Source organism: Callospermophilus lateralis, chromosome 2, assembly GCF_048772815.1.
Source record: "Callospermophilus lateralis isolate mCalLat2 chromosome 2, mCalLat2.hap1, whole genome shotgun sequence".
NCBI classification, from domain to species: domain Eukaryota; kingdom Metazoa; phylum Chordata; class Mammalia; order Rodentia; family Sciuridae; genus Callospermophilus; species Callospermophilus lateralis.
In genome coordinates, this window is record NC_135306.1 from 88,854,572 (window position 1) to 88,867,492 (window position 12,921).

Consider the following 12,921-nt stretch of genomic DNA (forward strand, 5'->3'; position numbering starts at 1 on the left):
CAGTGCTCACTATAGGGACTGTAATGTCTTTCCATTAGGTCTTTGGTTTCAGTCCTCATAATTGGACCTCTTTGTCAGCCCACCCTTAGTTGATTCAGGGATTTAGTGCTGTTATCAAGAACCTATTTATCTCTTTGCTTTGCTAATCTTAGTGTGCCTTCACCCTCAGACCAATTGCAAAATGGCTACAATGTGAGGTGCTTTATCTATACACAACAAGGGAAGAGAAAAATCATCTTTACCTGCACTTTCTCTAAAAAATAATTCACCAACATGCTTTTTTATGTGTATATTTCAATAACTTCTGCTAGGTTTTGAAAATGATTTATTCCTTCTATAACTCAGGTTGAAATTTTATCTTCATTATGAGATATTTGAAAAGTGGAAAGTGCTAGAACCTTCCAGAGGTGATTTGGGCTAGGCCCTCAAGAAGGGATTACTTTATATCAATAATGGATAAATAAGTGAATGGGTTACATGGAGATTAGGTCTTCTGTAAAGAAAGTGTGACTATGTTTCTGGCACTTCCAAAATTTCTTGCCATGAGAGGCCCTGTACTGCCTTAGAAATCTGCCAGAAAGATGGCTGTCTCCAGATATGCACCCTTGACCTTAGACCAGAATTGTGAGCCAAAGTAAACCTCTTTCCTTTATGACTTACCAAGTCCACAGAATTGCATTATTAGCAAAAGAAAACACACTAAAATATCAACTAACAATTTTCTACCTGTGTAATATTGTGCTTTCCATGAACAATTGTCCATAGAACAACTAGAAAAAAACTACAAACTGTTAACTATAATAATAACTGCCAATTGCTAGATATTCCCCTTTCACTCAAATGATTATAGTCTTTAATAGCTTCCCAACCTGTATTCTAAATTCTTAAAAGATATAAAGATACTGTACGAAATGCCTTCTGTCAACCTCACTAAGTCATCAAGACACCCTCTTTGCTGACCATTCTCATTAGATTTTTTTGCTTATTTACTTACTCATAGACAAACTTCTTCCTGTTTCACTACCTTCTTTCTTATATGATAAATTTATCACTAAAATATTGCTTCTCTGTACCATTTTTCATAACTTTTGACAACTTTTTCTCATCAATTTTAGGAAATGACCTAGATTTGTATTAAGATAGATCAATAACATATTTCATGTTCACAATGTATATTCTGTCTTTCCACTAAATAATTTATTACAATTTTAGGTGAGTAATTATTACTATAATCTTTATACATTGATAAACAGCTCTTTCTCCATAGAGTCTAAATTTCTGGAGGATAAATGCTATATGAATATCTTTTGAAAGTACACATTAAAACACACACACACTTCTACTGACATCAGGTTGCATATAGCAGTGTGTGGCACATAGTGAAAGTATATATCAAATTCAGTCAGCTTCTTGTTGAAAAGAGAGATGCAAATAGTTAAAGATAACTTCTGTTTTCTACAGGAATAAGAGTGTAGCTATCAATACTCCTATGTCCATTTTCTGATTAACGTACTTCATGTACTCTTTATTCTTTTCCAGCATATTATTATTTGACTCCTTTTCACATAAAAATAAATGGGCAACTGAGAAAAGTCATTTATCACTTCCAGCAGCAAAATTGTTAGCTTTTACACATGCATTATTTTTCTCTTTGAGGTTGGAAATTGTACATTTTATACCATCAAATAAAGATATCATGTAATCTTCCCCTGATGCAATTATGATTCATGTGTAAAAGTAGAAACGATGAAACTCAAACCAATCAAGGATGATGTTTTTTCTTGGTGAAGTAGTAAGAACCAGAGAACTAAGAATTGATCTTTGGATTGATTGTACATAGACTGTATGTAGCTAAGGAAGAGAAGCTGTACAGCTATGGTGCCATAATAATAGGTTTTATTGGAATAAAGATTAAAACCAGTAGACACTGTAAAATGACCAGAGATAAGGACACTTATAGAGGTGGATTTTAGGTATAGAATAATTCAGTTTGAAAAGAGAATCTATATGCTATCATAGATGTACAGACTAGAGGAAAACTGAAGAAATTGGTAAAAGACTATTTTGTGTGTGTGTGTTTGTATGTGTATGCAAAGTTAAAAATGTGTACAGATGTCCATGTGAAGACAATTTTAAATGCAATAAAAAGATGTTTTAAATGTCCATTCCTTAAGAGAGTATTGAGGATGGACCAATTTGAGTATCAGGAACTATTTGGACAACATTTGCTTCAAAAACTATTGATATGATAATTGTATGTAAAAAGAAAAGCTCTTAAAATTTCTCTTTCATCACTAAAAAAAAAAAGGATTTTTGTTTTCCTGGGATTTGAAGTTGAAAATCTTATTTTTGAGGTAGAATCCTTCCTTAAACAGACTTCTTTAGAATGCATGAAAAATGAGCTTGTGTATCTGAATTGAATAATGTTATACTCTGTGATTGTCACAGTACTGACATTACAATGTTATCATGTGAGGGTCACCATAACAGAAGAGAAAATTATAAGAATTCATTGCACTTCAGAGGTCGCAGTGGAAAGACTAGGACTAACAGAAAGTGAAGTTTAATAGGATCAGATTAGACATATATAAAACATCATTCTGATAAGTGTCTTCTGTGATAATGAATGATCTGGGATTGTGGTCATAGAACAAAAAGTGAAAATAAGTGTCAAGAACCAGTCCTTCACTTTATTTTTCTTTTTGAGAGAGAGAGAGAGTGAGAAAAAGAGAGAGAGAGAGAATTTTTTCAATATTTATTTTTCAGTTTTCAGTGGACACAACATCGTTATTTTATTTTTATGTGGTGCTGAGAATTGAACCGAGACCCCCATGCTTGCTCACCTGGCATGTACGTTACTGCTTGAGCCACATCCCCGACCCCAGTCCTTCAAATCTTTAAGGTAAAAATCTGTTAATCACCAAACACAAAAGAAGGTCACAGCATTTTTAAATGCTTCAGTCTCCAGATCACTTCTTTAATTAGACTACTGTTCTTGAAATTCTGTTCTTCTGATGCTCAGGCATGATCAGTGAATTCTAATCAAACACAACCTCACTGTTAAACTGTGCCTCATTTGATTTTGATTCACAAACACTAAATAAGTATCTAAAATCATGGATATTTCTCTCATACAACCCATACACCTCACACCACATACAATCATTACACTTGCCACTTTGCTGTTACTCATATACAGTACCACTTACTTTGCCAGGTGGAATAGAGTTTAAGCTGATGACTAAGTGGTCGCTTGCTAATACCCTCTTTGCTCATGAAAAAGGGGTTATCTATGGTGAGAAAACCTATTGGGTTTAGAGAAACAAACTTCCTGGGTTGAAATCCTACCTCTGTTACTCGGCTCTGCTACAAAAATTTAACTATACACAGACTTTCACTGGCTGATTCTTTCATCTTTTGTAAAATATTGACTATATTTACAACCTGTTGGCTTCATTTCTAGATTCAAATGTGAGAAAATATGTAAAGTATACACTATATACTATAATCTGTATATACTAAATATTGTATAGTATATACTAAACTCTGCATGTGTTGCTGCTTCATGAACAGTACTCCTTGTGTACTGGTAAAGATTGATATCCCACCCTTGTTATTTTCAATGACATGGAGGGAGACCATACAAGTTAGATGTTTAGAAAATTGGGCTCATTTTCAGCATAATAAGGGATATGATTTTTTCCAGTTCTAAAATTTTATTATTCATAAGCAATATTTATATATAAGTAAAATAAGGAAGAAATATTAGACAAATCCCAGATTGTTTATTCAGGATAAATGAATGCTCACTAAAAAATGAAAAAATAAATAAAAATTTAAAAAAACACAGGAGGTACATGTGTCTTTTCAGAATCATGTGGTGCGTAACTATTTTAATTATCACTTTTAGATATTATAAAAATAATAAGTTGTAAAATTTGAGAGACAATACAACATTTATTGTTGTATTTACCAGACATAAGAACAGCTTACTTTTATAGCTTGCATATTAAGCAACCTCTGAGGCATACCTTATGCTAGCTCAAATCTTTCAACAACAGTTAAGGTGAAGTAGGTTAATATTTTTCCAGAATTATTCTGGATTGCTTGTCTTCAAGCTATGTACTATGAAGTATTAATCAATAAATTTTTCATTCCCTTTTATTAGCAATATTTAAGAATTCATTTTAAATTTGTGCTGCAGTCCGGCTGGGAAAAATAACCGGGATGTGACAAACAACTTGAAGCTTGAAGCAGGAACTGCTATATTGTGGGGAAACTCAGTGGGAACTGAGCGGGAACTCAAGATAGCAGGCACCCAAGGTAGCAAGAGCCGCCATATTTTGGAACAGCAAAGTTATACATACCTAACTGATTACACACAGCTTGACTAAATTAGCATCATCTAGATACAGCAGTCAGCCAATAAGGAATCCTTATCATCTTAATGGCTCCGTGGCATTGCCTCACAAACCACTCCTCCTGGCAAACTGTAAGGCGCCATCTTGACTTGATTTGTGGTCCCCAACAAATTTGTAAGATGAGTGTTATAGCCCTTAAGCTATACTTATGGCTTCCTCTTTTAAAGTGATTATAAAATAAAATGTTGGCAATATTTTTGTTTCCCTGCAAAGAATCTTAAGTATCCAATTGTTAAAAATTAATGAGTCAAATTTTACACATAAGCAAATACGTAATTTTGAACATGAGTCACTACTAAATTTTATCTAGTAAATAATCACTAAAGTACTCTTGATAAGGATTACTTAAATTATAATGATATATCTAAAATTAATTGTATACAAATTTAAACTCTCTTTTATATTGTAAATGGAATTCTTAGATTTCCTACTTCAATGCTTTCAAAACTTTATTCATTGTGGCAAATAGGTAAAATTTATAAAATTATTTATTGCTGAATTGAACTGTCTATATGTGGTTTGGAAATAAAATATTTCACATTGTTTCTTTATGTTGAATAATTTTAAGAAAACAAAATATAAAACATATTAATGGAAATGAATATATGACATGAATATAAATATGAAAACTTTATGTATGCTTTTATTTTTGAAATATCAATACTCAATGCCAAACCAGATTTTTAAGTGGTTTTGTCTTCAGGTTCTTATTGTTAACTGTATTCAAGAAACTCTGCAAAAATAGATTATGCTAATCAGTTCAGACTTCAAGAGCAAATGACCACAGACTGGTTAGCTGGAAATCTGAGGTCAGAGTACCTGCATGGTTGAGTTCTTGATGAAGACTTTCCTTCTGGTCCCTGCTGTGACCTCACACCTTGGAAAGAAAGGGAGAAAGCAAGCAATCTTCTGTTTCTTCTTATCAGTGCACTAATCCTCATGAGGGTCTATATGTCATGACCCAAAAACCTCCAAATACCATCACATTGGAAAGAAAAATTTCAACATATGAGTTTTGAAAATAGAAACATTTATTCCAAAACATTTTACTCTGGTTTTCCCAAATTTGCTTTCATATTATTTCATCCAGTTTCTATATCTTTAGTCTAAATGGTCAGTGTTCTTTGTGGGATGGTTAATTAGCAATTCCATTTTAAAATACATTTTTCTCCTATTTTATTTTATTATAAACTGTTGGAAGGAACAAGCTGCTCTTTCACATTTGACTTAAGGAAAAAAAAATCAACTAAATATTCAGTTTCACCAACAACAACTCCTGTCTTCTATGAAACACTACAATATAGACATGAATCAACAATGCTATTTCCACTGTGTAACAAGGATTGGGTTTTTTTTCTCGATTGCCCAGTAACATGTTTTGTATTTCCATTGAGACCTCATTGCAATGTCTTTTACTGTCCATTCTTCTATTGATGTTCTATTCCTGATTATCTATGTTTTCCTTAAGAAGGTGGAGGTTTTCTGACCTGTTTCCTCTTTTATTTCAGAGCTTTCATTCCAATCATCTTTCTCAGACTTTTGCTGGAAACATTGGCATTTTTGGAACATATATGTAAAAATTTTGGAAGATGTCTTTTTTTCCCCTCTCACAGGGGCACTAAGTTCATTATGAATTAGAATTTTCATGATGCAGTGATTGTGGAAAGCCTCCCTCCCAAACCTTACCTCACTGGGGATTAAGATGTCCACATATACATTTGGTCAGAGAACACAGGGAGGAGTCCCACAATTCAATCCCCAGCATAAATGATAAAACTAATAAACCAAAATTGTTCATCCTTCAAAAATAAATGTACAGGGAAAAATTATATTTTATTATTTGCTTTTTCTTATTTTTAATTATAAAAATTAATTAAATATTAGATACCATAGAGTTTGAATCCAAATAGATTATTTTATATTAAGCATTTAAAAATTATAGCAGGTCTCTAAATAACAGATTGGCATTTGCAGAAAAGTACCTCTGTCTAACTACTGCTTACTCCTTTTCAAATCCCTGACCTTGACAGTCATTTAGACAGGGCACCATGTTTTCCATGTTTTAAAACCTGGAACATTCTCTGTAACAGTCACTCATTCCCCATGATTACAAGAAGCAAGGCACCTCTGTAGGTGGTTGATGATGTAGGTGTCCTCCTTGGCCAAGCATTATTGCTCCTTGTGTTTACTATGAGCAGGTAATATGTGTGTTTGTGTTTGTGTGTGTGTGTGTGTGTGTGTGTGTGTGTGTGTGTGGCATACTCTTATTGAGTTTCTCTCTGTGGAGCTTCTGGTGACATCAAGAGAAAGAGGCTCACCTTTCTAGTAACACCCAAAGAGGCAACATTGTAACATATTTGTGCAATTGTAATGAGAAAATGTTGACTCATAATACTGATATTTTTTAACTTGTGTTTATAATAAAATAAATATAAAAAAACAATAACATTTAGAAAATAAATTATTATTTTAGTGACACTTTATCAATAGAGTATATGCTTTCTGGACTGTCTTGTTATACTATTAAGATAGTAGTAAAACAGAAAATTGTACAGTTCTATATATCTTCAACATTTCAGAAATATTTGAATGTTTACATACTTTGTATTAGGTGTTTTTCTAGTCACCTGGGTTCAAATGGTAAGTTGATCAGTTGTGAGTGTAATATATTTACCACGTAAGTCACTGAAGAAAAGCCAGATAGGATGGCTGAAACTACTTCAGAACCCAGTGGAACCTTGGGGAACAGGGATGCTTCCTCTTACTGTGGAAAAATCTATCTTCCATATGGCTCTCCTAGAGAGATAGAAACCACTGTTCCTTCACACTCTCAGGGACACTTACAGATAAAGCATCCCTTCTTTTGGTGATTAATGAACAGAAAAGAAAAACACAACCAATAGAACCTCTCTAATACTCAAAGAAGAAAGAATAAACAATATAATGAAAGTAAGTCGATACAAATTAAAATTTATGATAGTATAGTTTGGGTCTTAAATGTTCACCCATGGTCATATGCTGAAGACTTGATTTGTAGCCTGTGGAAATCTTAGGAGATGGTAGAACATTGAGGAGTTGCGGCCTAATGTAATGAAGCTAGGTCATTCTACAGTAGAATGAATTAGACCTAACTTTCATATGACCAGAGTAACTCCACATCATGTTCAACCACAAGAATGTGATTGTAATTAAAATGAGTTACATTCCATGTATGTATAGTGTGTCAAAATATGCTGTACTGTCATGTATATCTAAAAAGAAGAAATAAAAAAGAAGCTAGGTCATTGGGCTCATGTCTTAAAGGAGATATTGAGACCCTAGCCCTAGTTTCCTCTCTCTCTCTCTCTCTCTCTCTCTCTCTCTATATATATATATATATATATATATATATATATATATATATATATTAGAAATACAAGAATGGATATAAAGATATCAACAGAAGGAAGAAATAAGCAAGATTTCTTAACTCAAAGAGAAAAATTGGGATGAATGATCAAAATAAATATGAAGTTATTATATCACACATAAATCACTGATGAAAGAAATAAAACTAGGTATACAGGTCGTTATACTTTTTCAAAATAATTTGCAATAAGCTGATAAAATGTAAATATAACCAAGCAATATATTTTAAAAAATCTTACATCAGCACTCAGGAAGCTTCTTTATCCATAATTATGTGTATGGACTTAAAAAAAAAACTATCCTTTTTAATCAGTGAAAAAATTTTAACAAAATTCTCTTTATATAAAAATAAAGCTCTTAATAAGCTAAAAAGCAATAGGAATAGGAACTCTCTCAATCTGATAAAGTGTGTCTGTGCAAGACCTACCCAACTAGCTTGAGTAATGGTGAGATTACAGGAACAATACCAGTCAATTGAAATCAAAAGATATAAAGCATAATAACCTCCAGAGAGTTTGTAAAGGTTGTTGAATATGAGATACACACACTGAGATACACACACACACACACACACACACACACACACACACCAGTTTTCTTTTGGGGGCACCAGGGATTGAACTCACTGTCACTCAACCACTTAGCCACCTCCCCAGCCCCCTTTTTTTATTTTATTAGAGACAGTGTCTTACTGAATTTCTTAGTGCCTCCCTATTGCTGAGGCTGGCTTTGTACTCTCAATCTCCTGTCTCAACCTTCTGAGCCACTGGGATTTCATGCATGTGCCACCATGCCCAGCTTCTTCTCAGTTGGTGAGCACCTGGTATGATACATTATCTCAGAAAATGTGAATACTGCTGCAATTAACATGGCCATGGAAGTATCTCTTTGGTATGCTGATTTCATTTCCATTGTATATCTACCCATAGTTTGGATGGCTGGATTATATGCTAAATCTATTTTTAATTTTTTTGAGACACCTCTATGTTTTTCATATTGTCTGCATAAATTTACATTCCTGCCAACAATGTATAAGAACTGGGCACTATGGTACCTCTCTGTAATCCTAGCAGCTCTGGATGCTGAGGCAAGAGGATAGCAAGTTCAACGTCAGCATCAGCAACTTAGCCAGGCTTAAGCAATTTAGCACGATCCTGTCTCTAAATAAAAATTTTAAAAAGGGGAGGGGATATGGTTTAGTAGTCAACTACGGATGGGTTCTATTCTGCCATAAAATAAATAAATAAATAAAAATCATGACATTTTCAGGTAAATAAATGGAGTTGGGGAATATAATGTTAACTGAAATAAGCCAATCCCCAAAAAACAAAGGCCAAATATTTTCTTTGATATGAGGATACTGACTCATAATGGAGATGGGAGTGGGAGTGTGGGAGAAATGGAGAAACCTTAGATGGGGCAAAGGGAGGGAGAAAAAGGAAGAGGTGAAAGGGGTAGAAATTATGGTTGAATGAGTTAGACATCATTAACTAAGTACATGTATAAGACATGAATGGTGTGAAAATATGTTGTGAATAACCAGTGTCCTAAAAAATTATGCTCTATATGTGTAATATGAAATTAATTGCATTTTGCCATCATGTCTAACAAATTAGAATAAATAAGCAATTTAATTTTTTTAAAAAGAGAACATATAAGTTCCTATTTTTCTCATCCTCATCAGTGTTTGACATTTCATTTTTGTTTGTTTTATAATGACTATTCTAACTTTGATAATGTGATATCTCCTTCCAGTTTTTATTTGCAATTCCATGATGGCTGGTGATACTTAGCATTTTTTCATGTATTTGTTAGTCATTTGTGTTTTTCTTTCAAAAAGCAAATATTCAGGTCATTTACCCATTTTGTTTAATATATTTTGTTGTTGTTAATATGTTTGAGTTCCTTATATAAAGATACATTCCTTGTATTCTGGATGTTAAACATGTCTCAGATGTATGATTGGCAAATATTTTGTTCCAAAACTGCAGGTTGTTTCTTAACTTATTTCTCATTATTGCTTTGCTGTGCAAAAGTTTTTAGTTTGATATAATTTATCATTTTCTACATTTTAGTGTCTCCACAGAAATGTCACCCCTTAAATTGGTGTCATGAAATGTTTCTCCTAGGTTTTCTTTTAATAGTATCAGAAGTTTAAGTCTTATATTTAGGTTCTTGGTCCATTTTCAGTTGATTATGTACGGGGTAAGAAAAAAGCTCAAATTAATTTTGTGCATGTAGATATTCACTGTTCCCAGCACCATTCATTAAAAAGGGTGTCCTTTTTTAAAGCATATTTGGTAACTTTGTTAGGAATTTTTTGGTTGTAAATGTGTGAATGTATATCTGAAATTTCTCTTCTGTTGCACTCATTTATGTCTCTTTTTAAACCAATAACATACTGTTTTGCCTGTTTTGCTTATTATACCTCCATAGTATAATTTAAGTCCTGTTATGATATTTCCTGCTCAACTTTTCTTGCTAAGGATTGCTTTGTCTATTCTAGGCCTCTTAGTTTTCCAAATAACTTTCATGATTGATTTTTATATCTCTACAAGGAACATCAATGGGATTTTAATAAGAATTGCATTCAATTTGCATAGTGTTTTTGGCAGTATAGCCCTTTTGGCAAAATTAATTCTGCCTATCCAAAAACATGGGAGATCTTTCCATCTAAAGTCTTCTTCAATTAATTTCTTTATTGTTATGTAGTTATAATTATAGAAGTATTTTACCTCTTTTGTTAGATTTGGTCTCAAGTATTTTTAGGCAATTTTGAATGGAATAGATATCCTAATTTTTCTTTCAGATGATTCATCATTGATATTTAGGAATACAATGGATATATGGTGTTAATCTTATATCCTGTTACATTGCTGAATTCATTTATGACTTCTAGAAGTTTTCTGGTAAAGATTTTTGAGTCTTCTAAATATAGGATCATGTCATCAGGCAAATGTGATAATTAATCTCTTTAATATTCCTTTAATTTCTTTCATTTGCCTGATTGGTCTGACCAGAGTTACAAGGACCGTATTAAATAAACTTTGTAAAAATGGACATGACTGTCACCACTAGAAGAAAATATAGGTACAATACTGCATAATGTTTTCTAAGGAACTGTCTTCTTCAACAAGACTCCTAAAGCTCAAGAAGTAAAATCAAGAATCAATAAATAGAAAACTATCAAACCAAAAAGGAAATAATCAAGGGCATGAAGAGATACAGATGAGAAAACGTCTTTACCACCTGCACCTCAGATAGAGTATTAACCTCAAGGTTATATAAAAAACTCAAAAAACTTCACACACACACACACACACACACACACACACACACACACAAATAATCCAAACAATACAATAAATGGGCAAAGGAACTGACCAGGTACTTCACAGAAAAACACATATAAATGTTCAACAAATATATGAAAAGTGTTCAAAATCTCTAGCAATTAGAAAAATGTTAATTAAAACTACACTGAAATTCTATCTTACTCCAGTCAGAATAGCAATTATCATGAATACAATTAATAATATATGTTGGTATTGGCTGCACAGAAACACGGTACTGGACATACCGAGGGACCTGTGGTTTGGTAACCCCAGTTTGGTTACCCCTAGAGCGTCTTTTGTCTGCTGTCCTTGCAAATTTGACAAAGGAGCATCATGGCTTCGAGTCACACTGTGTTGATGCGATTGGTAGCTTCAGCGTATTCTATTGCTCAGAAGGCAGGAACTATAGTTAGACGTGTTATTGCTGAAGGAGACCTGGGTATTGTGGAAAAGACTTCTGCAACAGACCTGCAGACCGAAGCTGACCGACTAGTACAGATGAGCATATGTTCTTCACTGGCACGGAAATTTCCCAAACTGACAATTATAGGAGAAGAGGATCTCCCTCCTGAAGAAGTGGATCAAGAGCTGATTAAAGATGGTCAGTAGGAGGAAATATTGAAGCAACCATGCCCATCACAGTACAGTGCTATTAAAGAGGAAGACCTTGTGGTTTGGGTTGATCCTCTGGATGGTACCAAGGAATATACTGAAGGTCTTCTTGACAATGTAACAGTTCTTCTTGGAATTGCCTATGAAGGAAAAGCCATAGCAGGCATTATCAACCAACCATATTACAATTACCAGGCAGGACCAGATCCTGTGTTGGGGAGGACAATCTGGGGAGTTTTAGGTTTAGGTGCCTTTGGGTTTCAGCTGAAAGAAGTCCCTGGCAGGAAACACATTATCAGAACTACTCGATCCCATAGCAACAAGTTGGTTACAGACTGTATTTCTGCTATGAACCCTGATGATGTGCTGCGAGTAGGAGGAGCAGGAAATAAGATCATTCAGCTGATCGAAGGCAAAGCTTCTGCTTATGTATTTGCAAGCCCTGGGTGTAAGAAATGGGACACTTGTGCTCCCAAAGTTATCTTATATGCTGTGGGAGGCAAGTTAACCGATATCCATGGAAATGCCCTTCAGTACAATAAGGAAGTGAAGCATATGAACTCTGCAGGGTTCCTGGCCACACTGAGGAATTATGACTACTATGTGAGCCGAGTTCCAGAATCTGTTAAAAATGCACTTATTCCTTAAAGAAAATTTTCATTTTTTTAGCCCAAAAGACTTGTTTCTCAAAACAGTACATTTCAAAAACTGATTGAATGGAATTAGTATTCTAGCTTTATTCATCATTGATCAGTGATTTATAGTAGTTACTTAAAGATAGAAAATGGGGTTAAAGAATTTCGTTTTATTGGAGTCTAATACTACTTTGCCTTAGGCATGTAATAAATTTTGTGTGTCCTTTTTCCTGTTTAACAAAATCAGGGAGTCAGGCACAGTGATGCATAACCTGTAGTCCCAACTACTTGGGGAATCTGAGGCCAGAGGATCAAATTGCATGAATGAAGGAATTTGAGGACAGCCTGGGCTACAAAGCATAATCTTGTCTCTAAAATATAAAAATGAAAAAGAAGAAAGGAATTTAGCTTGATTAGTCAACTGGACCAATTTTGACATCAGGAGAATGTATAAACTCAATATATTTCTTTTTATGTGGAGATGTGAAAAAAAAAAAAGGTTTAGTCCTG

The 12,921-nt window shown here is 33.7% G+C and overlaps 1 protein-coding gene across 1 annotated transcript; it reads left to right on the top strand.

The window, feature by feature from the left end:
- Positions 1-11,479: 11,479 nt before the first annotated feature.
- LOC143391007 (3'(2'),5'-bisphosphate nucleotidase 1-like) lies at positions 11,480-12,424 on the top strand. The gene is made up of 2 exons (XM_076843541.2): positions 11,480-11,740; positions 11,825-12,424. The coding sequence occupies exons 1-2, from the start codon at positions 11,498-11,500 to the stop codon at positions 12,422-12,424; spliced, it is 843 nt and encodes a 280-aa protein (XP_076699656.2). The 5' UTR covers positions 11,480-11,497.
- Positions 12,425-12,921: the final 497 nt, after the last annotated feature.

Excerpts from the sequence above, each read along its gene's own strand:
- LOC143391007 (XM_076843541.2), top strand. The coding sequence starts at position 11,498 with ATGGCTTCGAGTCACACTGTGTTGATGCGATTGGTAGCTTCAGCGTAT. Across the intron at positions 11,741-11,824 it reads AGGATCTCCCTCCTGAAGAA|GAAGACCTTGTGGTTTGGGT; the intron begins GTGGATCAAGAG and ends GCTATTAAAGAG.